At 41.7% G+C, this 27,425-nt stretch overlaps 1 protein-coding gene across 1 annotated transcript; it reads right to left on the reverse strand.

Moving 5' to 3' along the window:
- Positions 1 to 1,259: 1,259 nt before the first annotated feature.
- Positions 1,260 to 27,243, reverse strand: HECA (hdc homolog, cell cycle regulator). The gene is made up of 4 exons (XM_042016665.1): positions 27,033 to 27,243; positions 11,444 to 12,484; positions 8,192 to 8,346; positions 1,260 to 5,570 (listed from the first exon to the last, which is right to left on the reverse strand). Exons 1-4 carry the CDS (start codon positions 27,241 to 27,243, stop codon positions 5,406 to 5,408), a joined length of 1,572 nt encoding a protein of 523 aa, XP_041872599.1. The 3' UTR covers positions 1,260 to 5,405.
- Positions 27,244 to 27,425: the final 182 nt, after the last annotated feature.

A 27,425-nucleotide genomic window follows, 5' to 3' on the forward strand; every position in this document is an offset into this window, starting at 1 on the left:
CCTGTGCCACCCCTATTTTAACTACATACTGTATCATGTAATGGCTTGAAAAGATTTTATTTCCCTTTTTCCCTTCTCTACATTCTCACAATGCTATTTAGTTTCTTCTAGCAACACAGTAACACAGCAGATCAGACCTGAAATAATGCAGTTTAGTGCTCAGTACCAAAGACTGCAGTAATTAGACTAGGGGAACAGTCTCCCTAAAATACTAGTTCTCATTTAGTTTTCCCTTTGCTTAAGGCTTAAACATTGGCTTAAGGCTTACACCATGACCCAAGATCCTTTCCGTAAAACACCAACATGGAATCACTGCAGTCACTTGCAATTAGCTGATGGCAGCTTATTCACATTCCCATCTCATGAACAGATACTCGTATTTTAAGCAGCAATTATCCAGAAGGCTTTTCACAATTAACACACAGGTTGTCAGTTTCAAGGTTATTCAAACCAGCTACAGTATCTGCTTCCAAAATTAAACCTGCACAGCTACAGTGGGCTCTTTAGAGTGTGTTTCCAAATCTCCAAATCCCACCTCATGTCTCCTGAGCTGCAGCACTCCTTCCCTCCCAGCAGTATTTGCTTTACCTTTTTTATGTCCAGATGGCCTTGATCACTTGCATCCCACCTGAACTTCTCTGTGGTAACATGTAAAGGCTGAAAAATCATGCTATAAGCATATGGAGCAAGGTTTACTAAAATGGATGATTTCATTATTAGTTAAGACTGCTGAAAAAACTTAGCCAGGAAGCAAAGATTTGCAGCTGGGCTCCCGAGATGAGGTGTTCTGTTATGATGTGGGAAACCCTCTTGCCCTAGTGCTACCCTGTTGTGTTCTCCCCTCCAGAAGCTCTTCTGACATTTCTCAGACACCAGAGGGCACATTTCCATTAACAGACTCCACCAGAAGTGAAGGATTCAGCACTCCGTCCTCCATGCAGCCCCACAGGCAGCAGCTGGCACAGCAGACAGGAGTTCCTGAAGCTGCTCCTGCAGGACACACTGCGCTACAGAAGGATCATTTCTGACGTCAACAAAGTGAACAGCACTTCAGTTTGGCAAGGTGAGACATCACACACACCCCACCACTACCCCTGTAGTACAAGACGGTTCAAAACGACAACAACAAAGCTTCACTTTAACTGACACCAAAAACCTGGTTTTACTCTGCCCTTTAAACTTAAGGCAACTGAAGTAATTCTATAAAGGGCAGGTGTAAGAAACTACTCCAGAGAACGGGGAAAGAAGAACCCACACCATTAGCTGTCTGGTATTTATTACTTTTTAATACAGAGAACTCACAACAAAATATTCTCTAACAACACACATAAATGATATCATAACCAATTATTTTAATTTCATCAACATTCATTTGCTATGTACATATTCTTCCATCTGCAAAAGTGCAATCCAAGAATGTCTCAACAAGAAACCTTTATGGACAAGTATATTTTTGAGGGGTTTTCTCACCAGTGGCCTTACAACGTGTTTGTCCTTGGTTACTCAGTACAGCAAAATGAGGAATACATGAGGGGAGGGGGGAAAAAAAGGAACGAAGAAAGAAATTGGGCTAGATGCCTCCCTTACAGGAATATTCCTTAATTTTCCAATTAAACTCATTATGAATACACTGCTCATTACTGGAGATGTTAATGTAAATAGACTATAGGATAGTCTATGGTCTGGCTATAAAACTGTGATTTTAATGACTCTGCAGCATTAGACAGAACAACAATTTCAGGCTGTTAACATTGATAAATGTCAAATTACACATCAGCATGTAAAAGATGTCCACATTGTTAGTTATGATTATCAAAATTTATTTGTAGACATCTTACTGATGGATGAGATCATTTTCACACATCCAAAATATGAAGTCTACCTAAATGCAAGTCTCTCCTATGGAAAGGAGAGTTAACTACTGGAAAGAAAAGCATTTGCACATGCAACTCCTATTACTATCACAAGGAGTATCGTGCACTTGAGTAGAATGAACCTCCAGATCCAGAGGACTGCATTCTCATTTACAAAACACATTTCAGGCAAATTTAATCTGACCATGGGCCAGCTTAAAAAGAACACACAGCATCAGAAAAACAAAAGGTAATGAAAAATAAACTAGCTAAATAACCAAAGCAAGCAGCTCCCTAGCTAGGGAGGTAATTTCCCTTATGATGCATTTATAAGCTCATGACTACTTCCAGTGCTTGTCAAGACAGAAAGCAGAGCAACTGTGGTCTAGTTTAACCTCCAAAGTAGCCAGCAGGCCCCAAAGAAGTTACATTTGAGCTTCTGCTTCTGCAAAGCCCAGGAAACTCTCACGGCCAAAGGTGAGGGCTGACTGCTTGATTGGAATCTGCATGTTACAGAAAATACTGCATTTTGCAGTAACACAAGAGCAGCTTTCAGTACCAACAAGAAGCAGGGAAAGCCTCCACAAATTAGGGATAATTTACTTTGGAGTGAAAGTTCAGAGGAATCTTTCTGTAGCTCAGCTGGTTTCCACTGAGGATCATTTTTACAGTGCTACGTGTGCTGCTAGCCTCCAGTTGAGAGATGTGTTTTACAAGAAAATAGGCATTTCCTCATAAGACTCACTTAACAGCAGAATTAAAAGGAAAAGCTGGCAAAGAACTAAATTGTTTTCTTGGATAAATCTGTATGTAATTCCTTGTCAGGGTTAAGGCTTTAAATATGCTTTCCTCTTCCCATTTTCTCAGTCTGCTCCATTCCTGGTTTTGACTTGGATGTATTGTACAACCTCTCATACACTTGTTTTTAAAGCTGGCTATATTCCCTTTATTCCACATCTACTCATTTTTGATTGTCACACATACAGGTCTAGAGAGGCATCCAAGAACTTAAAGGGCAGAATTGTAAATTAAGCTACTCTAAGTGAAGAAAGCGAACAAGTATCTAGGACAACTCCAGATCCCACTTCTCCCCTACCATGTGCATTGCACAGTGACACCTCCCCTCACCACTGCACAAAAAAGTGGGCACAAAATGCCATGTATCCCATGTGGGAACTGACACCCCAGATTCATGACTGGCACTCAAGACCAAAGCTATAATAAGAGATGTATGCTTTAATTGCTCTCATTAGAGGAGCTGTGTCTTTGCTGCATGATTTCAGGCTGCTGGGACAGCCACTGTTGTCTGTCTGGTCTGGTTCTCATGGTACTGCCAGGCAACACAACTCCAACCTTGTTAGCCACTCTATCAGGTTGCTCAACACAGCATCAAAGCTGAAGGGCTCATCCTTCTGGAGAAATTAATCCAAATTATCATTTGATTGCTCTCCACAAGGGCAGTCTACACCGCACAGCTAATTAGGTTTTATCTGCTAGAAACCTCCTTCCTGCCCAAGTACGCCCAGGCCAGGTCCTGCTCCTATGGACAATGGTTACAGTGCTGGTCCCACTGTAACTGGGCTTGGTGTAACTTCATGGTAGCCACGAAAGGACAGCGTCAGAAGTCTCCCAAAGTCCTTCCCATAACTCTCCTGGAAGAAGACACAGTTTTTCCCAAAACTGTTGCAAACAGGACAACTGCACAAAACCCCAAGAATGTGCTCCAAACCCAAAACCAAGCCCAGGAACACGGACAGAAGAGATGAGGACCAGTGGTGAAGGCTATCACAGCCTGCTAACACAGCTGCTCAGACCAGCGCTGGACCACACGAGCTGGGTGGCACCTAAGGACACTGCCCCTCGAACCAGCAGTAGGTCACCTGTGCCAACATAAGCACTCTGTGCAGCTTGAGTATTACTGGAAGGGTAGCTAATGCTAAAAGGAGCTAATTCTGCAGTGACAACACTCAGGAAATAAAACTCTGAACTCGGCATTTTTACACACAAAGAAACATGGATATTCACCTCGAGTTTTAATTCAGCAGAAAGTGTAATTCTCAGTCCAACATAGGAAAAAAAACCACTATTTTGGCTTCTAACGTTTTGTTTTCTTTCCCAGGGTGCCAGACTATCAGGGCCATTTTCAAGACCGTGATTTCAACAGATACACTCTAAAAAGATTCTGATTTGGAAAACCAAAAGACTTTAGAAGAAACAAAAAATAATCCCACCATGTAAACAGAAACAAAACCCACACTTCCCAAGTGGACAAACACTTCATAAATATACTATCGAGAAAAGCAAAAAAACCAAACGTCCCCTAAATCTCAACTGATTTGAGAAACCAAGCAAAAGATTAATGACCTATTTAAAAATTTTTATTTAGGGAAGGGAGAAATGGGAATCAAGAAACAAGAACTGCAGAGTCTACAGGGCCAAGCTCTCTGATACAAATTCACTGCTTAATGCAGTCTATTCTGTACAGCACAGAGGCATGTAGAAAGTAAATATGCTTTCTTAAAATATCTCCGTGTTTTTAGATCCTAGACTGAACACAATTTTGAAAGACGAAGGTGCAGCAATTAATTGTTTTAAAAAGTGATGATGTTTTGTACTCAGTACCTCTCAGCTCTGACAGGTCTGAGGGCCCAGATCCTACTTCATGGTTCTCCTTCCACACCAGTCACAGCAGCCTGCAGCAGGCAGCAAAGCCTCAGCCCCAGCAGGCACATACAAACACATCCCCATTCAGCTCAGCCAGTTCCTTCCCTAAAATGTCTGTTAAGAAACACCTTCAAATAAAGCATTTTAAGATCTCCAGCTTCTTCTGGTATGAACAGATGACCCAGCTGGGCACATGACAGCCCTGTTGGAAGTAGCACTATTGCCTGCACTATAACTCAGTGAGGGCAATGCACATCAAACATACATGGCAGGAAGACGTGATGCCAGAAGAATTCATTCAAGATTGCATTTTCTGGCACATATTTACATTCACTTGTCATGATACCTTAGTTTGCCCTGGTCATGGGAAATCTGAAAGAAAGCCTGCTGAGGGGACTAGCAACACTGGGCCAGCTCTTGGGCCCCTGGGAACCAATGCAAAAGGCTGAATGAATTCAACAGTAACAGATTCGTTTCTTTCCAAGGATTTCCCATTTCCACCAAGCTGGAGGAACAACCCTATGCAATTACCCATTTTCCAACTGGACATATTTCTCTGTCCTGTATGTCTCCCCACACCCTTCGTACAAACTGTATTACAATTATACAAAAAATAAACCCAAATCATTTTTAGCTGAACTTTACCCCACACATGGGATAAATTGAAAGGCCATTAAATTGGCTAGCCTCCAACCTTCACAGAGATCTTGTCAGGAGGATTCTGGTTTTAACAACATGTATATATACATATTAATATGTACACTGACAAAGAAGCTGCTCTTTCAGTTAGAAAAGAAATTAGATTTCATCACAGAATGAATCCTATAAAAAGATATGTAATAAAGTTGAAATACCCATAAAATAGCTATTACTAAAGCAAAGCTTTCGTCAATAAGCCTCCAAAACTTTAAATGAAGAAAATGGCTTCACGAAGTGGTAGTCTAGATTCCCACAGTGAGGACACTGCTGGACGTTGCTGTATTCAGAGAAATACTGCATGCCAATCCGCACATCTATTACTGGCTTCCCACAGTGCTTACAGTTCAGTCGAGCCTGGAAAAAACAAAGAAACAAACAAAAAAAACGTTTTGAAATAACCACACTCCCCTCAGCTCCTCACCTCTAGAAAAGAAGGTGCCAAAGGCAGTGCCCTGTCCTCCCCAGCAGGAGAAGGGGTCAGTCACAAAACTGGCAGTAATGGGATGTGCTGGTAAGGACACTCCTCACCTGGACTGGGAACGCGCAGGCACACACCATGCCTTTCAGATTAAAGACCACCACCGAATTCTGGGAAGTGGGTCACCTCCCACTCTGACTGATGGAAGGTAGAGAATATCAAGGTTTTGTGCTGCTTAATCTCTGAATCAATTCCTCAATCCCCAGCACAAGGAGTGCTGTCTCAATAAATCATTAATGAAGCCCCGAAGAGAGAAATTATGTATTTGTGCCATGCAATTCAACCGTTCAGGTTGACATTTGAACATCATCTGTCTACAAAATATACCAGCATTTTAATCTTTTGACTTAAAAATGCATAATTCGATCTACTTTATCAGCACAACATGGTATTGTGTCACTTTAAGTGTCTATTTAAACATTTATAATACAAATCAGGTTATACAAACTAAACATCACTTCAACACAAACTATTCTACAAAATCCAGCTGAGAAAGAAGCAACATTAACTGGGTGGATATGAGAAATAATTCAAGGTCATAGGTGAGGACAGACAGAGCTATTAATATTCAGCTGTTACACAAAAGTGAGTCTTCAGAAGAAATCTAGCTGAAAAACACAGCCCATCTGATACAAAGAAAGCAACAGGCAGCATGAAAGCTCAGCAAGCCCTTTGGAATACTCAAGAGAAGCAGAAGGGATTTGAGACTGTAAAGGAGTTAAAGAGCAAAGGTGGCAAATGAGCAGTGAGGGCCTGAGCTGCACTGTAGTTTAACCTCACAGCCCAGTACACGAATGAAAGCTTCAGCTCTCCACTGAAAAGAACAAAAAGTATTGTCTAGGCCACCTTGATTTAAGGGATTTTCCTGGATGAGGAGAGCAGGAAATTATTAAAGTACTATCCCTGCTGAGACCAGACTCAAAAAGAAATAAATCAACAGCTTCATTGCCATCTGCTCTGCTTGAAAAGCAGAAATTTTAAGAAATACAATCTACTGGTTTATGAATTTTTATGGAATTCTTAACCAAAGTGTTTTCTCCTTTTCTACTGTCCAGCACATCAGCTAAGTGTTAGTAATTTGACAATGGCTGCAGTTCGTTATTCTACATGCGAATTTGTGATGGAGAACTAAATATTTTGAAGTAAGGCATGAAATTATTCAAAATAAAACCAGAAAGGCAATTTGGATTTATATTATATACCATATTTAAATGTCATTCTTCTGTATGCACAGAATCATCTGTAACAATCATGGTGAAACAATAATGCTTATTATCTGGAAATCACAGTCACTGCAGCTAATGATTTTATAGGCAGTTCTTATATACCATGTACTGTCACACTGTCCATTAATCATGTAATTAAGGCTCTTGTATAATGAGCTCTTAAATCTTGTCTTGTACATTCAACAGAAGCAATTCAGATTTAAAGTTGCTGACTTCTACGAAGATAGCAAGTCAGTATCAGTGCTTTACCTTTAAAAGTTCCTGTTTTTTAAAAAAAGTTACAACCTCAAGAGACACTAAATTTGAAGGTAATATATCTGTCTGTAGCTATAATTGCTACCAATGTCACCTTAACCAGCAGCAGCAGTACTTGTCTTTTGAGCAACACATTTTGGTAAATATGCTAAATTTAAAATAAACTGGCATTCTGCATATTGACAAAATGGCATTTCATATGGCTTTAAAGTATGCACATTACCATGGAGTGATCCCAGTGTGAATGGGTGCATCTCTGCAAGGCTCCTGTCCTGACCTACTACCACCACCTGCGTGTCTGAGCATCTGGAGTGGAGCACTGAGTCATTCCCAGACAAATGTTTTTTTCACAGCTGTCTACCCCTACCTGCACAGCAGAAGTGCTCTGTCCATCACATGGACAATTAATTCCCTTGAATGCCAATAATCCTGCTGTCTCAGGCACACGTCTACTCTGGTGTAACCCCAAGCCTTGGATCTTCCACTCTCAAGGCATAGATTAGGCAAGTGTTTACTAACATGAAGTTGCTTCAGGCTGTGGTGGGTGAGTACCATCCCCAGGGTCAGCCACAGCAAAGATTAAGGAGAGCTGAGTAATCTCCGAGCACACTTTGAACCTTTCTGCTCCCTTGCCACCTCTTTGCTACAATTAGGATAAATCACAGTTTATGAACATGAAAACATGAAACATCTGATCAAAATGTGGACCTGTATCTGACACTAGTGATGCTAGTGATCAAGCATCAGATTTAATTACCAGTGCATTTAAAGGGAGCTTTATTTAAAAACATAAATGTATTAACCACTGACCATTGCAATGACTTTAGTCTAGCTAAAGGCCATTGTACCTCTTATGACAAAGGGACAGAGATCCATCAGCCCTCTTGTATTCCAATCATAGGTACAGGCTGGAAAAGAAGGATGGAAGGAGGAAAGGGAGAAGAGATACACAACCTTGACTTTATCTAATCAGTTGGAATTTCACCTTATGAGTCTTACTTATGTATGGTACTAACCTGACAACAGGGAGATGCTGCCAGAATATCGTAGGTATACATAGTTCCCAGCTGATGCCAGCTTCCATCCCATCGGGACTTGCACTTAATGCATATAATTTTGTGAACCCCTTCTAAGCAGTCTACACAAACAGCATAGAGGTGCATAAGCCTTCCTGTGGACAGAAAAGACACATCTTAAGGAGACTAGAAGAGAAGATTAAAACAAACATTTTCTGCAATGTGCTATCTGACCTTCAGTGATACAAATCACACATTATTTTTTTTTTTTTATAAATAGTGAATGATAAAGTAAAAACTGCTTCTCTATAGGAAATACACGGGGCTTGACTAAAGCTATGCAGAACTCATGAATTAGTCATCACCCTGCCCACTCTCCCTTACATCATTTGCTGGTAGATCTTAGCAAAATATTTTATAAAAGAAGTTGCTAAACCTCCAAGAAAAGATGCCAGGTTAAGCTGTAAGATCACTTGCTGTATTTCCAAAACCAGAATTTTGCCCTAGCTTCATCCCCACCTGACATAAGAAATGGAGAAGTGCTGAAGCTTAGTAACAAACTTGGTACAGATTCATTTAACAACTTGCCAGTATCTTCCAGCAAAGAAGGAAACAAGGACCTAACATTCCCCACAGAAAAAAAGCAACAGGAAGAAGAGCAAATTTTTTCATGTACTTCCTTCTGACTGTTCATTAACAACAAGTGTATTTTAAAACATTACATATTGCACATACAAAGACTTTAACATGCCATTCAGAACTCTGAATATATCGAGCTCTATCATGACCTTAGGCTCTGTATGCATAATGACTTTCAAAACCTGAGTTACATTTATTGTCATACAAATCAAGTGGCTCAGGCTTGGAAATCAAATATTTTCACTACATACATGTGATTAAATTTACCAATGCAAAATCTGAGACCAACTTTCACAAAAAACCAAAAATTCCTACACAAATTATAAGTACCTGGCACCCAGATTATGCCTGACTCATAGTGACTAAACTGATTTGCAGTTTAATAGCTGGCCATTAGAAGTGACCTGACACCGAGTACTTATCCTGTGACATACCAGATTTTGCCCTGCTATATAAGACAGAGCTAAGCAGTAGTGAAGTTACAGATCAGCAACAAACCAGGACTGTGTTTAACATGTGTTCACCTCAGACTGCAATTTGTGCTCTTTAGCATCAAAGCACCGAACACATCACAAACTGTAATTCAACAGACATACATCTTGTAACTCTTCTACACAAATGGGAACAAAATATTAATAATTTATGATTAGTCTATACCAGACACTTCTGAAATTAATAGTCTGTGTTTTAACTTGTTTTGGTTTTTAAGCCAACTATTTTAGAACAACAAGAAAAAATAGACTCTTCTTAAAATATACATACAAAATACACTTAACAGTATGAACTGGTAAAAATTGAGTTATTCTACACTGGCATGTTCAGCTCTAGAAAACACGATGGGATGAAACTAAAGTGAAAATATAATAAACTCTGGTCCTAAAGTGAACACTTGAGACTGGTGATGTTCAAACAACTCCACGCACAGAAGTTGTGTTGTGCAGGAAGATACATAACTGTCTCTGAAGCTCTGCACTGTTTGTGCACTTCATAAAAACTACATTGCCCCATCGCTAATTTTCAGGACATTTTTTGTACAGGAAATGGGGCACCTGGTATCTTAAACAAGCTTGAAATAAAATAAGTGATTTTCTGTTCTGAAAAGAAAATAACAGCCTGGAATAAGCTTAATTTCATTTCGAAGAGTATTTCTGGTAATAAACCATTTTACCCAGGACAAGGAAACAAAAATTTTAACAATTAATTATTCACAGCAACTTGTCCAAACAAGTTTTTCAGATATATCATCCAACAGTTAAGAAGCAATTAAGTTAAAAAAAAAATAATTTCACAGAGTTTCATTCTTAGTGGCAAATGTTAACAAATGACGAGTTTCACTATTACTAAACCAGCTTTCTGTACTGATAAAAATCACAAGCATATTGTGTGACTCCCCACCAAAGCAAATAAGCATAGTTAGCTCACAAATGTATATTCTGTTTATCCTGGAACTTTTCTGGCTTGTAGATTTGCCTATCACTTTTTCTCTTCCAAGTACATTAGGCAAGACAGAAACAATAATGTTAGCATGAATACAGTTTAGTGACTTAGTGCACAGTGATTCAAGGAAAGAAAAAAAAATAAAATACAAGGCTTACTTAGCAAAAGTATGTTACATAACACATATTATGACCACGCATGGCATACAATGTATTTTATTGAAAGGTGAGAAACTTGAATGTTAAAATACCTCTGGTTAATCCCTCACCAACACACTTTTCAACATGTAAATCTATACTTTTGACCACCAGACTAGGGATACTTTCTCTGACTTATTTTAGCCATGCTGGCTGCCAGCAGGCTGCAGGACAGGCACATCTAGCCATGTACCACCACCCTGAACACTTAAGTCTGGGCCACAGCTTTTGGGAAGCGCTAAAGCTCATGCTGGCCCACATTTACTTGTTTCTCTAGGAGGAAAAAAGAAACATATGCCTTGGCCTCAACTCATCTGAGAGCTAGGACATGATCAAGACATGCTCAAGCACGTTCAAGTTCCAAAATAAGTCTAAAACCTTCACTACTAGACTGCTGTTTAACACACCATATTAAAAGCTTACTCTTACTACATCCAGCCTCTCCAGGCCTATGTTAACACAGGTCAGACTAGAGTCTTCTCCATATTTAAAAAATACTACTTCACTATAAAACAAAACTGATACTCTCTAGTCTGAAAGCAGATGAGAGGTACCTCACCCTCATCAGTGGTGCAAATACAACTTTCACCTAGGCTGCAGCACAGTATGCTTAAATTTAAAAGGTTTAAAAGGTTGATGTGTATCTTGGGAGTAAAGCTCACAAGAGATAAATGAGCATGCACATGCTGCAGAACAGATTGGCTGGAAAACCTTCCCATGGTCTACCTAGAAATCAGATGAGAACGTGTTTAGCTGTAAGCCCAAACACAAGGCATGGATCTTTCTATACAGCATCTTTTTGTAATTCCTTCTAAGTGTTTCAATCTGATCCATGTGAGCATTTTGGACATTACTTCAAGCTTTATAGAACTTCTTAAAAATGCAGAATCGGGATGAAAATCTGTAATGGAAAGGACAGGGCACAGAAGGCAGTTCCATAATTTAATGAAACCTAGCATGACTGACAGACAACCTGTACCTTGAAGGTGACAGGGAACATCATATTCAATCTCATCATGTCTTGATGGGCTAAGGAACAGGGTCCCGTCCACCAGCGGAAACTGTTCAAACACTGGCAGCGCCCTGTGGCACAGAGCACAGTTTACAACGTTCCTGTGGCTGGCACTGAGAGCAGCAAGGATGAACTTCCGAAGGTCCTCCCCTTGGCCCACCTGGGCATCGTCTTCCATCCGCACATGGAAAGTATTCAATTTATGCCTGGGGATGTGAGTGAGCAGCTCAGACAGATCGAGCCTTCTCAGAAACTGCACAGGGGTATCAAAGTGTCCTGATCTATGTGCTTGCAAGCCAGCTGCCCCATAATCAAAATGTGCATTCCTGAACATGCCCCCACCAGCCATATTCTTCTTATGAGGCTCCAGGTGAATGGCATTCTTCAAAAACTCTCCCAAGTATCGCGAGGAACGCGGGCCACTGAAATGCGTGGGGGCGAGGATAGAGTAGCCGGTGGGCGGGGACTGGCCAGGAGAGACACAAGGTGAGCGAACAGCGTAGCTGCCACCCATGACACCCTTCTCCTGGGAGTTCTGCCTGTCCATAGAGTGCCTTCGCTGAAGGTCATTGCTCAAGCCTTTCTGAGGCTTGTTGGCTGGCCTGCCCTTTTTGGCCTCCTCTGCTGACTCTGTAATGGACCTTCCCGTACTCTTCTCCAACACTGATTTCTTCTTCTTGTCATCCTGCATTCGCTTCACCTGGTACCAGTCCGTGTCCTTCTTTAAATGACCCTGCCCACACCGACAGGAGCAAAACCGAAAAGCCAGGTCGTATCCCTTCTTGGTCCACATGTTTTGGCGACACTGCTTTTCATTCCAGCTCCTGGCTCTGCCAATGCAATTGAACTGGACAAGGATGCTGCTTTCCCACTCGTAGAAGCACTGAAGGTGCATCCAAGTGCTGTACGGACAATGCTCGTTGTTGCATATAACCTTCTGGTAGTCATCCTTCTCCAGGTCCACCGGCCTCCCGAAGCTACAGATCAGTGGAGTAGCACAAGGGGCTTCTGTAGAAGGTAAAACAAATACATTAATAACTTAATGGCCCATTTACTGCAGTACTTTCTTTAAACACTGTGACAAACACACACCAAGCTCTTACTAACAACCTGTATTACTAAAGGGCCTCAAGCACTAGCTCTGGGTCAGTGCAAAAAGCAGTATTTGCCAAAAAGAGATAAGCATGTGAAAAGAGATAAGGAAATGCACAAATAAAGAAACAAAATGACATTACAGCCTGTTTAATATTCAAAACCAAAGCACCTCAGAAGCGTTAGCCCTCCTCAAGCATCTGTGGATACTGTTGTAAGGCCTTAAGAAGCAAGGAGAAAGCTTTGTGAATGCTCCTGGAGGGCTGCTTTGAAGCCTGAGAGGCAACATGGGGAGAACACACACAAATGTTTGTTTGAAAAACAAGTAACCAATACAGCCCAGCTTCACAATCATGGGGAGAGGCAGGAATTGATCTATTCTTTGGGACTGAGCAAGAGACAACAGCTCGGGAGAGAAGGAGGAAGCATAGGACTTTGAAAAGCAAGACAAACAGCTTATGTTCCTAGTACAGAAAGGAGGGCCTTCACTACATTGCTTAGGCAAATAGAGACTATACTGATGCCTTAGGGTTTAGCTTTTATATTTTTCAGATCCTGTACTGCTTTAGTCTATAATTCTAACACTCCACAGCCTGTTAGCCACTGCTCTCCCATTCTGGTTAGACATAAATCCTCTCCGGGCCTGGACTCAAGAACACCTTGGTGTCCCAGGCCCCAAAATTTATAAACTGAGCCTCTGGACAGGGGGAGCAAACATGGGGTAATTACATCATTACCTGAAATTGTAATTGGAGAACTAACCCTGATATGCAAATGGACCAAACTTATAAAAGCGTGAAAAACCCATGACCCAGCGTCCATCTTGGGTGTAGCCCTAGGGCTCTGTACCCACAGTGTACCATTTATTGAAAGCCCTTCAATAAATACCTGCTTTTATTCTCTTACTCTTGTCTAGCCTCTGTTTTCAGGTAGCCACTCCAAGGCATCAATATCACTCACCACCACTGACATTCTGGATAGCTAAATTTCATAAACCAAACAGTTCTGCAGCACAGACAGGTGAAAAAATCCAAATGCAACATGGTATTTTATCAGCAAAGTAGCAGTTTTGCTATATCCTTGAGCAAAGAACAGTTTACTTCAATTATCTCCCAGCAACAATATCAGCTTCTACACAAAAAAATGTTCTACAATAAAACGTTCTGCATTTATGAACCAATGACGTTTTCCAGTTCCTCACCAAAGCACCACAGGCTACAGATGGCTCCCATTGCTGGCTGCTCTGTTGCAGCTGGGAGGCTCAAAAGGGATTGGAAATTTTCTACTGGAGTTTTTGTAAGAACTTTTTAGATGCTTACTCAAGTATTACAGATACTTCTCCGTATTTCTGTCTTCCTAATTCATCCACTTCCCTAGAAAGTACTGCTCCAACAGAACTGTCAGGCTGCCCTTTAACCTCTGTGTGACTGATTTCAAATACTAGCAGGCTTCTTCAGGGTCTTCTGTGGTCAAGTGCTGCCTCACCCCATCTAAAACACAGTTTCCTGAAGTTCCCCAGTCTTGGCCAGAGCCCCAGGACTTACGGCAGAGGTGCACAGAGCCTTGAGGAGAGAGGCTGCCATGATTGATGTTTTTTTCCCCTTAGGACTTTAAATTTCTATCTGATGAGCAGGTAAAAAAACCACCACTGAGTTGCATTGCTTTTCATTCATTCATTCTTATCACTGCTTGCACAAATAACACAACATAATTTGCAGTAGAATGAGAGGTTTTATGGTGCTACATGTACTTTGACTCCAACTCTCAGTAAGAGACACACTATCCATCATCATCAGTCTTACAGCAGCAATACACAAATCAGGTGCTCTACAACAACAGATCTTTGCCATGCTAGTGGTTTTGCCCTTTCCCAGCAAGTTTTTGGAAAAGGCTATAAACAAACAAAATCTTCAAGGCTACTTTCAGTAAATTCAAGATTACTGTAGTTCTTAAAACTTACTTATACAGAAGAAAAAGGCACAAATATCACAGAAAAACTTTCCTGAGCCATTCCCTGGAAGATGCCACATCCTTCACTTCATTTTTCTCTGTCTCAATAAGAATTCATCTGCAATACCTTTCCTTCAGGGAGTGGCCTATAAATTGCAACACGTTGCCAAAATCTTTCCTTTAAAGAAGAAAAAGCCTATTTCATTTCAAAATATGGACTTTTCAGTCACTAAAAACAAATTACCAAATTGAAGAGAACAGAGGTAAGAGAGGCTTTCCCTACAGATTCTTCGGACGTTCCTTCTATACATGTGACAAATATATTGTTATTGGTTGTCTTGCGTCTCTGAAAAGCCCACTAAGAACATGCAAGTTTTGAGATGTCTTTGAAAAGCACCAATTTTATTGGCTACCAGTGACTAATTTTTTTCTCCACTCTTTTAATGTGTATTATTGAGTATAATGTTGCTGGCCAAGAGCAGAAGTGAGTGATAACTTACCTGCTCTGAACCAAAACCTGTCAGTTTACCAGTTCAGAGAGTTTTCCCACCCATTCTCCCAGTCTTCGATTCAAGTCGCACTACCACAGCAAGCATCTCTGCAAAGTTTTTCTTTGTTGTCAGTCTTTCTTTCATCATATTTAAGGTCTGAAAGTATAGTTCACAATTATAGCATCCTTATGCAATTTACCTCAGAGAAGCCAGTTAAACTGAACCCGTGGAAGGCAAATCATCAGAAGGCATCTGTGAGGCAAGGTACTGGAGGCTCCAATATGAACAATTCTCACTTATGCATTTCCTGTATTCATCTATTTTGGTACATATTCCTTTCCACCACTGCAAGAAGGCAGCGAAAAAAAGAACATGCCAAAAATCCACTTATGCTCTCACTGTGCTGCAGAGAGTAAATGTTCTAACAGTTGCAGGTATAATTATAGCTGACAGCCAAGAAAGTACTACAGACAAGTCTAGAATTGAATAAAGACACTATACTTGTTCATCCATACTGGCATAGTTAACTGACTAAAAAAGGAAAACATTTCCTTGATTAGCCTCTGAACATGTTTTTGAGTTCATATGCAAAAATGTATGATCTCTAGCTCCCCAAGAAGTTTACAGACTCTTCACTATGCAGACAAAAACTGAAATTAATAAAATAAGTGACTGAAATACAAAAAATATCACCACAGCCCATGTATTCCACAGAATATGTGCGCAATTACTTAATTATGATCATGTACTGGGTGTCTAAAGGCTAAAATAAAGGCGACTTTCAACAGACTTTTTTTTCCCCCTTTTCCGTGTTGGTCAATGGAAGTACTGTGGAATGAGATCTTCTCCAGCTTCTCCTTAAGAACTTACAGATGCCAGATTACCTGAGGAACTTCCCATACAGCGTAACTATGAGCAAAAGACAAAGCTACGAATTCTGGACAGCCACGTCTTCTTCAACGTTTAAGTTCACTAGATGATTACGAAGTTTCCACACATTCTCTCATCTGATCTTCTATCTACACAGTGTGAATTGGCTGGTCACATGATCACCACAGCAAAAGCAGGTCTAGAACAGCTGAAGACAGCAACAGAATTAACCAAAGCCTTCCCTCATGCAAAAGACTCCAATGAACTGTTAAATGGTGCCACTGAGATTGCTCCAGAAAACATCATTGCCAGGAGGAGAAGCTGGTCTCTATGGATTTGTTCTGGGAACTCATCTGACATTTCACTACTGTCACTGTAGCTGCATAGGAAACACTCCAGAAAACTAACAGGTCTCTCTGCCACGTTGCTGTGCTCCACAGCATGGGTTATGCCATGCTAGTCAAAGCACATGCTTTCACTGATACAGATTTGCTATTATCAAGTCTGCTGGTTTGGAGAAGTCCTTGATTAAACTGCTGCAGTATTTCCACAACAGAAACTGAGAAGCCCAGCATGGCTAATTTAAGTTGTCTCGGTAGAAACTTCTACGCTTCTGTAGTTTTCCTGCATCTAAGAAAGCAGAAAACTCCACTACGGAAAAGCATACTGATGCCTTTTCCTGGTCTTAAAATCAAGACTCATACACGGTTAGAAGGGGAAAAGGGATTTTACCTTGGTATTTATTTTAAGGATCCTTAGGCGCACACGTCCAGGTCATATGCATCGAGATGCACCCAGCTGAGTATGCCCCAAAAAGATCGGGTATAACATTATAGGTTTTACTAATTAGCATATCTATCAAAGATTCCCCTATGAGAGGCTCGAGTGAGCCCCCCTCTCCCCAAGGAGCCCTCCCCTGGATGGCTCTAGCTTAGTTTACAAAATGTGTTCTGGAGAGGACCTTGGGGTCTGGGGCACACTGATCCCTAACTATGAAGCTTCTAAAATGTTTAGTCTCTTAGCTTGACAAACAAGTCCAAGAATGTAGGGAAAAAGCACTAAGAATACAGAAGTTACAAAAAGGTATAAAAGGGGTATAAAAGAAAAGGCAAAAATCTTCATGGCATCATACAAAAACCTCAAGCCAACATTTGGTTTTGCCTAACATTTCAAATTCCAGCAGGTGTATGTGTATAAAACAGACTGTGCAGGACCGAATACAGACTTCTCTGTACCCATGTCTCCTGCCAAACATAACCATGCCACATGTTCCTGCATAAAGAATAAATAAGAAGCAGAAAACAGCAATTTTTGTGCAATTTTGCCAGTTCTTGGCAACAGATATGCCTTAGGAACAAAAGAGACCACATTCAGATCAGTATGGGAGCCACATTTTAGGTAACGTGAAGAGTTCTTCCCATCAATTCACACCCTTGAAAGTGGTCTGGGTTATTTAATCACCATTTTATAAATGAGACAGAGCACTTATTTCAGTATTACAGAACTTCAAAAATTCTTGTTATCAAGCCCTTATGCTTCCTGTAATTAGAAATGCATTTTGAGATACTCTTCAAAAAGTCAGAGCTAGCTAGAATCATTGTCCTAATGTTTTATGATGACAGTGTTACCAATTGCTGTCAAGAGAGATTATGATGGGAAGTAAATAGAAATTACATGGCCAAACTGCCCCTCCACACCTGTAATCCCCAGCTGGTTTGTGCCCTAATTATAATTTGCTTCCAAGTAGCTAACAGCTCAACAGGTTTCTGGTTTCCAAAGCTATGAAACTGAAAACTTGAGGGAGAATGAAAGATTACATGATATCAGAGCAACACCCATTCTCCCAGCAGCCCCTTTCACAAGAATGCCAAAATAATGATAAAAGAACTTCTATTTAACTCTCAGTTTCAAGATGGGTTTCACAGCCTAAGAGAACAAAACAAGACAGCGTGCAGCTTTGTGTAGCAGAACAGCTTCAACGTAGGCTGTCAAGTTGCAACTACAAGCGCGTGCTGCTTCTTTCAAGACGTTATGTTTCCACATAAAAAAATAAATGTTTTCTCATATTCCTCTGTAGTGATTCGGAACAGTGATTCTGAAAATAGTTGGAAGGAGCAGTACATAAATGTCTTCTAAAACAGAAATAACATACAATATTCCAAACACATGCACATTTGTGCGAAGATAGCTCACTGTTTAAACAAGGCTGTGTTTTATGTTTGACAGAGCCACCATAAAATTAACTTTTCTTTCAAAAATGAGAATATGATGGAAGACTGCAAGGAAGCTGGATTGGGTTGTTTGGCTTTTTCTCCGTTTTTCTTTTCAGGTTTATAAACATCCATAAAAGCCAGGAACAGGAATAGAAACAGAACATCTGAGAAATACCTTTCAACAAAAAAAAAAATCCTCCCTCATGAACTGGTTCTACCTTTTTCATAAAAGAGAAAGGCAGTTCATGAAGACCATCCTTCCCATTTTATGACCCAAATGAAGGCAGCAGAACAACAGCTGCCTGAGGAACTTCCCTCTGGTGAAGTATACTGAGGAGAATGTTGTTTACTTGTTTACACACCCATCATAAAACCAAAGATGCACCCAGCAAGCCAAATGCAGTGATTCCATGGTTTCAGTTTTGTGACTGCTCTCATTTGTTCCAACTCCTCAATGCAGAAGCCTAAAGCAAAATTCGCTCTTCCCCTGCTATGTTCCCACATTATCCATTGTATTAAGCACCAGAGTTTTTCAGTCAGTGGACAGAAACAGATAATTATTTCCCGTACTCGTCAGCATAGGTTTCAGCTCACTGCACAGATTTGCCATCTCTGGTAAAACTCAAGGGAGGTGTTAAACATGTGAGGCTGGGGGCAGAGAAGAGGGAAGTGCGGTGGCGGCTGGAAGAGACAGCAGCCCTACTGTCATCTTAAAACAACTGTCAGGCAACAGTAGGTTGTTATGGATCTGGAAAAAGAAATTATCCCCAAGAAAGGGGTAAGGTCTTTGCACTGGATTGGTTGCAAGACACTTACTATGGCTTGTTCTTCATCTACTGTTACTCTAGCATCTCTTCATCTGTGCCAAGGACACACTAGTTGCCAGCACATTACTGAGACCAGAAGGGTTCCTGTGGGACACATACCTTGCAAATCAAGCACTTTAATCTCTACCCTGATTTCTCATGAAACTCATGAACTCTTCACAACCTTACACAGATAGGAACTGTTCACTCTGCCAGCCTGAACCAGAGCAGAGTCATTCCTGGGGAAGGCTACTCCATACCAACCATCTGCATGAATCTTCTGAATTTCCTCTGCCATCAGCATAGGTTATTTTAATTGAAGTCATACAATATTACTGCACTAATACTGTAATGCAGCTGTAGAAAATAAACCACCACCACAACAACAAAACAGACAGAAAGAGAAAACTTGAATTAATTGTCTGATGTATTTGCTTTGCTGAACCTTGTAATACAATCTAATATTCCAAAAATTACCAAGATGTGACAAAATGGTATTGTCATATTCATAACTGGTTAAACAGTACAAATAATATGGCAATACAGAAATGATCAGCCACCTTCCTAAGAGCCTAAGTGCATGCAATGAGAAAAAATACTTCACAAGTTGATCCAAAAGGCAGGCTTGGATCTTCAGTGCAGCAACAACAACAAATAACAGCTGACAAACAGTAAGAGAAGTCTTTCAAAACAGCTCAGCTCAGGGCTTATACTGGTTACACTCACAGATGATGACTGATATCTCTTCAAAACTTCTTAAGCAATCTTTGCTGAATGATCAAGATGAAAGCTTCCAGGAGGGAAGGGAAAAAACAAGACAGCAGTACCTGCTAATCCACCCTTAACAGGGGCTTTCTTCTGTGCCGTAAGACTCCCTCATGCTCTTGGAAAGAGAAGCCAAGGCCAGCAGTCCATTCTCAGTGAGCAACAGACAGAGCCACTGCCATTGCAAAGAGGAGCTGTCTGGAGCCAGTCTGGCTGACCACTTTACATCTATTATGCACCTGCACATGGACATTGTCAACAGGTGCCAACCTGGAGCCCACTCCTACCCCCCCAGCACCACGCAGCTGCAGGCAACACCTACTCTCAGAAGGCACTTAAGGAGAACAAAGCCATAAGCAGCCCAGTTCCCTCACATGCTTTACCCCATGTGCAAGATGTCACTAATTGTAATAACTGAGTAATAACATGAAGTGATCACCTTCCCCTAGAAAAGATTTCAGGTAATTAGGAGCTGCTAAACCCTGGTTCACCTGAGAATTCAGGATTCCCAGAGGGCTCAGTAGCTGCTAGGACTATCTCCATGCACTTCACTTACAGTAACTTCACACTTGACCTCCAAGGCAATCTCTTCACAATAAAAAAATAAGTTAAAAAAAACCACCTAGAAACTTCACAGCAGCAGGAAGATACGATGGAAATCATGAAGGCTTAACACATACCTGCCACATTAACACCTAACTAACAGCACAGTCTGAGCTAATGCCTGTTTATGAAATCAGCAACTAGCATGTGATACAGTTATCTGCAGCTCTCATTCAACCACCCACTCCCACCTCAACCATAACCTCACCAAAGTAAGGCAGAAAATCAAGATTGAAACTGTACAAACTAAGGAAAACAGGCACTTACATGTGCACAATAATTCTGTGGCTTGTTTACACAGCCATCTGTGCTCCAAGCTGAACCTACTGCCTACGCTGCTGAAACCCAGTATGAGAATTCACATGGTCTTGTAGAAGTCACCATAATCTGTACAATTATCATCTAGCCAACTTAGCCAGTTTCTTTCCATTTAATATGTGTTGTCCAAATACAGAAAACACCTCAGTCATCAGCTTTGGCTTTTGCTTGGGATGTACAGACTCTCTGAATAGGATCCATGTTGCCCTGACTTGTGCTGTAACACCTGAATCCAACTGGAAAGATCCCCAGAGAACAGGGCTAAGCCTCTACCTGTATCAGTGCCAGGACAACTATGCACCCCCATACTCTCAGGTGAACTCTGAATTGGTTTAACCAGCTCAGAAGACAATTGGTTCTCTGTGCCATAAGCGATCATGCCCCAGCTAAGAAGATTCCCCAGCATCATGTGGATTTTTCTGATGACCTCTATCATGGTGAATGCCAAGATTAGTGACTATCACAAGACTGGTGGGCCCTAATGTGTTCTGAACATTGGCTGTTGCTTAAGTCTGTACATGAATTGTCCCCACAGAAAAGCACTTCAACCATTAAATCCTCTCACTTTAGCCTTCCAAGAGCTTTTAATAACTTGAATTTCTACAGAGCACTAACCTTGGTGCTTCAAGAAACAGACATTCTAATAATAACTAAAGCAGACTCCACTGCACCTGCTCTAGCAAGTTTTCAGTGGCAAACTCCAGCTCAGGCTGGAAATAGAGATAACTGTGGCATGCAGTAGATGCCCTAATGCCAAGCACAGATGTAAACACTGCAGGCTGGACTTGCACAGGCTGAGAGCCAGCTAGCCACCAGACTCAGTCCAAACGTACAAGGCAAGAGAGAAAAGAAAACAGGGTAAATCAAGTGGTATCAGCACCTCTTACAGTTTCAGATCTAGGGATATTTGTGTCATTGGTCTATCCTTCCCAAGTTTCAGTGTGACAGACTGTATTTTCCACGCTAAAGGCTAAAGAAGCTGGTAAAAACTCAGTGGGAAACAGGAGATGCAGTACCCAGCATGTCTGCAAGACAGCAGCTCCTGAGTGTGGAGCTGTTGGTTCCCACAGACATCCCCCTCACGATGCCATGCTGGCTCCCAGCCCTGTCATGTACCATCTCTGGCATCTGTGTGGCACACAGAGACCTCAGTTGTACACTGCTCTCATAATGGGTATCGGCAGCACAGAAGTGGAGCTGGGGAGTGCCAGGCATACTCAATTGCCAGGCTCCAATATAAGCTACCTCCTCTCCCAGCAAGCATCCAGGATGGGAACAACAGCAATATCCCTCTCAAGCCCAGGAAGGAGGACTGACAGACTCTGAGAAACAAAGACATAAAGGTTGGAGTGAATGCTCTCAAGATAAATGTCACTAAAGTCTACCAGGAAATGCTAGTGCTCCACTTGAAATCCCACAAGCTTTCAAAATGGAATTACCCACTCCAGTGACTAGATTACTGCTTCAAGAGGCCTCTTTGAAATTACCTGATTTTCTATCAAAACAGTTTAAAGAAAGCCCATGCCCTACTAATTCTGTTGTAATTTAGACACCTTGAAGATTAGCTGTAGTATTTTACTCTGAGCTGAATGCAAGGTTTTCCTCTGGTTTTTTCCCTCACACATGCTGCAGGAAGAAAAGCAGGGAAGGATGGACGTCTGCCAGTCATGACAGTACTTTAATATCAAAGGATGTCTCAATACCCAAGGCTGTAAGCAAGGCTGAAGAAAACTTACAAATGTCTCCAAGGCCTAGAAATCATTTTGTCACTATTTGTTAGATCACTGGGAGTAAGATATGGGATGAGTACAGGCAAATCAAAGTGATCAGCTCAAAAACTGTATTTCCTTGTATGAAATAGAGTAAACAGCAAGCCTAAACCTTACTCATGAAAGCACGACACTTGAGCAATAACTAATCACACGAACACAGAATGCTGTCAGGGCACTGATAACCATTTTGATAGCAAGTAATTTAAAAAACCCAAACTTAAATGGGTGTGTACTTGCTTGCATGAAAGGATAGTATTTACTTTACTCAGTAACACCATGAACATGATTCTATTTGCAAAGATTTGCAGAACATGAACTGCATTTGCTACCAAAGCATGTAATTGTATGTTTTAAAAATCCTAAAACTAACATGAAAGTCCTTTTGAACGTGATTTGCATTGATAGAGACAGCGAAATTTGCATTCAATTGATTTCTGCAGTTAGAAGAACACAATGGTATTACGAGGCAAAATGATTTCCCCTTAGTAAATTAATAGGTATTAAATTTTGTAGTCACTGCAACAGAATAGAAACTTAATTTTCCAGGTGGTCTCACTGATACCAATGGGACTCCCTCAGGCTAAATAATCAGAAGGTGCCAATACTGAACATCACTAGAGTGCCAAACTGGAATTGGATGTTTTCTGCAGCAGGGAACATTTGACAGCAAATATTAATCCAGGCTTAAACACTACAACAAATCATTCTCTGAAAATACATTTTTAAATTAAACATTGCATTGACGCATTTTCTGTCCCTCTTTAACTATCCAACGTCCAGGATATAATTTGGTTTTTTTTTTTAGTAAATCATAATTGTTGGCCAGTCACAGCATTCAACACATTAGTCACTGTTGTGCTTACTGATTTCCCTCTCCATACACTTTTCCAACATTAGCATCTTTATTTGAAAATAAATCAGTCTTACAAATTCTTGAAACCCAGGTGAAGTGTTCAAAAGCACACAAATCTGACTGCCAGCAGCTCCACCTGCCAACCCACCAACTCGCCAGCTCTGCCACTTGTGCAGTTTAAGAGCTCACCCATAGCAAGGGGGCAAAAAATATGATCTTAAAACAGGTGGCCAGTACACTGTAGACAGTGATTTAGAGACAGTTATGCTGTGGAGGTTTTTTAGTTTAATTTGGCTGTCTTTAATGAATTCCATGTTAAAGGGAAAAAGCACAGCTAAGGAGATGCAGCTTTTTCTTTTCTCTAGTCTTCTCACAGCACCAATGCTGGAGAGACAGAGTGACAACGACAAGGGATGAAGCAGCAAGATGTTAAGTTAGAGGCCACCAAGCCAAAGAAGAGGACTTGGCTCTACTCATGAGATGAAGAATGGAAACAAGGCAAAGAAAATGAATAGAAAAAGGAATTTTAGGGTCCAAAACAACTGTATGTCGAGACTAGAGCAAGACATTCAGAGGATACAGGGATAAAACACCTGGAGCAGGGATCTGAAAGTGCCCAGCCTCAGCAAGGCAGAGACAGAACAGGAATTTCCTCCTCAGAGCCTCAGATCTAAAAATAAACCCCGTGGATTTTCCTCTTCTGATGATCTGGGCAAAGTATCCACAAGACATTACACTCTTTTATGTCTGCAGATGAAGGTAACCAACTACTGCCATGAGGAATACTGCCATCAATGGGGTAAGTGCAAAATCCCATGCAGCTGCTGGTATAATTTTATATGATGACAGCTCAGATTTTATGAAAAGTAACCCCAAAAACTAGCTAGAAAATTAGAAAATTAAAGTTTTTTTAGAAACATCACTCAATCACTCTGAAGACAGGTAATCTAAGAAATGAGGCTTTTGGTGACATCACATCTCAGTTTCCCTGTGCACTGTGATACTGTTAAACTAATCCACCCACATCCCATATCCCCCTCTCCATGACCTGTGCATCACTTAGTGCAGAAAATGGATGCACTTTGGTCAAGCAAGGATTAATCTATCATGTGGTCTGATGGAAGAGATAGGAATGGAGGACATAGCTAGGAACTGTGAATCCCCCTTGTAGGCATCATCTCAATACCTGCTGAGAAATTAAGAGTGCAAGGTGAGAAAAGCCATCACATCTGGTCAGTGGTTATGCTCTCTGCCTTCCTGATTCCCCTGTGGGAGTCTAAAACCTTCAAGCACAGTTTGAGCTCTGAACATGCAAAAATTGAAACACCACCAAAAAAAACCATAAACAAATGCCCTCCTGGGGCAGGAGAAAAGTCTGCTGACATTTCTCAGCCATCATGCCAAAAACTGACTGATAGTTTAAAGGGAAAATTGTGCAGGGATTGAGGCAAAATTTATCAAAATGTGAAAGTGAACAAGAACTTTCCACCATAAAGGGATGCTGTAATGGCAGTTCCCTATCACATGGCATAGCTAGTCAGGGCCGCACAGAGAAGCCCAGAGGAAATTTAAAACTGTTTCATTATACACATGTATGAGGGGCAGAAACAACACATGGAGCACATAAGGAAGTGTGAAGATTTAAAAAAAACCCGTATCTGAATCACTATCTCTTCGTGAGTGAAGTAGGGTCCTAATGTGACTGTGTAATTACACCATCATACTGACATCATGATGCAAAGCCAAGGCCTGCACAGATATTTTCAACTGTTAAATCTGCTGCTTTCACCTCCGCATACTTCTGTCTTGTCACATTAACGAAAGAAAACAGGTTATGTCATTATGATCATCCACTGCTTTTTCAGGGTACAGGTAGAGTAGGAGAGCAATAATACCAGACACACACAAATTATGCTAGGGCACCATACGGTGAGAGAGAAGAGAAGAAGAAGAGAGGAGAGAGGGAAGGAGAGAAGTCCATGGTCTCACAGGACCAGTGAGCCTGGGCAGCAGGAGTCACAGCACGCAGCTTCATGACCCAAAAGCAGCACAGCTAAGAGCTTCCCTGCACCCAGCAGACTTAATCCACAACTCAGATAGTCTCCTATGAACAGTCAAGACTTGACTGTGTACCTCAGAACTCTATTAACCCCACTGCTCACTGCAGCAGGCCACATCCTCCATAAACTGCTTAGTGATTAAGCAACCCTCAAGTGCACAGCTGCTTATAAATGTCTGGAGTCTAGTAATGGGCTACTTGCCTCCAGGGCTGTGGCTACACTACAGAGCTTCATGTCAGATCCACTGGGTTTGAAGATTTGCGGGAATCTGTTATCATTGTCTAATCTTTTCCCTGCACAAGAGCCAGATTCCCAATTCTGTAGCACAACCTGAACCAAAACTGTGGAAAGCTTTCCACTTACCAGTGACAATACAATTCACAAAACTTACATCTCAGGATTACCTGATGGGCAGTAGCCAGTGTAAAATAAAGCTAGCAACCACATCTACCCCTCCAGCCTTTATGATTATCAGAAAAGAAAGGTATGATGAGATGCAATGATCCTGTCAAAGCAAAGATCCGGTGTGCTGACCAGGCACTGTACAGCAAATGTTGAAGCCAAGGCTATACCTCTGTTGTGAGGGGGTAAAAAAAGGGGCAGTGAGGGATTTGGTGAAAGAGTCAAGGGATGTTTCTGACCACTGAAGTCATATGGAAGCAGGGAGAGAGAGGATAAAGCAGCGCCTCAGGTTAGATCTCACAAAGGCAGCCTCAACTTCTGAGGAAGCTGGCCAGCACAGGGGAAGGATATGCCAAGCATGTGGGACACACAGTCTTACAGCTGAAGAAGACTGATAACCTGTCCGGCTAGCAAGCTGTACCACTACCAGCATTCACTGGCATCACCTCCTGTGGCATCTGCAGATGGAGCACCACCTCATCATCCCAGGCAATACAGCCACACCAGAAACACACCGGTGCTGCCACTTATGCTTGAGCAAAAAAAAAAAAAAAAAAAACAAACATTCAAAACACTGTTTCTCCCCATCCACAGAAAAGCCAACATGCAATGTGGATGTTGGACATATTTCATTACCATACTGAAGTTAATGATAAAAATACTCTAGAAATATTCTAACTCATGTTAACCTCTTTTTTTTTCCTTGTTCACTCACTTAAAGCAAATAGTAAAGAAAAAACCTGAAACAAACCCAAAAAGGAAATTCTAATCATTCTCCATGATTCTCTGGAGAAATACTCTTAAAAAAGCAGTCTGGCAAAGACCTCATGAGCTGAAGTAATTCGTAATTAATTGATAATACTTCCAAGGAAAAGTTTCCATTAAATAATACATGGGAATCAGACATCTTGAAAACCAAACTAAGACACCTGGAACTGCGTTTCTAACAGCAGCAGGCAAAACTACCGCCACAAAGCATAATACCAGCTGTAGCCACCCTCCTACTTTTTGAAATGCATGGAGAGTAAGAAGCTGAAATCGAGCTTGGGAGAGGAAAAAACTGAAGAGTACGGACTCTGCACCGTAGTTTGTAAACCTAGAAGCAGACCTAAGAGGTGTGGTTGTTCGGCTTAGCAAAACCGAAATAAAATCTTTGCCTCCCTTTAGTTTTAGCCTGACACATCCTTTTGCAGCAAAAGAAACATGAATAGCAGTGCAAGTTTCTGCAAGACACCACCTTACCAAAACCGCTCCGAACCAAAATCCAACCCACGGACCAAAGGCAGCATAAAATGGTTGATGCGAAGTGAGCACGTTACCCTGACAAACCCAAGTGCTGTACAACGGCAAACAAAACTGACCGAAAAGCAGGACTCCATTTTTAATCGTGACGGAATAAAGTGGGGATTTTTCAAAGGAGCTCCGAATCAGCCGCGGCGCGGCCGCTGCCGGCGAGCGCTGCGCCTCCCGCCCGCCGGGGATGCGCTCTGCCCCCAGACCGCGCTCCCGGGCCGCCCGCAGCCACGGCACACGGGCGCCGCGGGGCAGGCGGGCTCCCGCCGCTCTCAGCATCGCCGCCGGGCGGCCCCCGCCCTGCAGCGGGTCACCGGGCGGGGACACCCCGACACGCAGCCGCTTCGGGGAGATCCCGCCGGCGGCAGCCGCGCAGGGCCCAGGCGACACCGACCCGCCGCCCCGGGCACCCGCCCGCACACCCCCTCTCTCCGGGCGCGCCCCCGCCGCACGGGTCCCCC

Source organism: Corvus kubaryi, unplaced genomic scaffold (assembly GCF_017639235.1).
Source record: "Corvus kubaryi isolate FWS band 111438036 unplaced genomic scaffold, C.kubaryi_AGA036_p1.0 split3-73, whole genome shotgun sequence".
NCBI classification, from domain to species: Eukaryota; Metazoa; Chordata; class Aves; order Passeriformes; family Corvidae; genus Corvus; species Corvus kubaryi.

What these genes read in the sequence shown, in the direction of transcription:
- HECA (XM_042016665.1), bottom strand. Translation starts at nt 27,243, where the DNA reads ATGCTGAGAGCGGCGGGAGCCCGCCTGCCCCGCGGCGCCCGTGTGCCG. An exon ending in AAATGGAGTCCTGCTTTTCG is followed by an intron (nt 12,485 to 27,032) that starts GTCAGTTTTGTT and finishes TACCTTCTACAG; the next exon opens with AAGCCCCTTGTGCTACTCCA. An exon ending in CAGCATCTCCCTGTTGTCAG is followed by an intron (nt 5,571 to 8,191) that starts GTTAGTACCATA and finishes TGTTTTTTCCAG; the next exon opens with GCTCGACTGAACTGTAAGCA.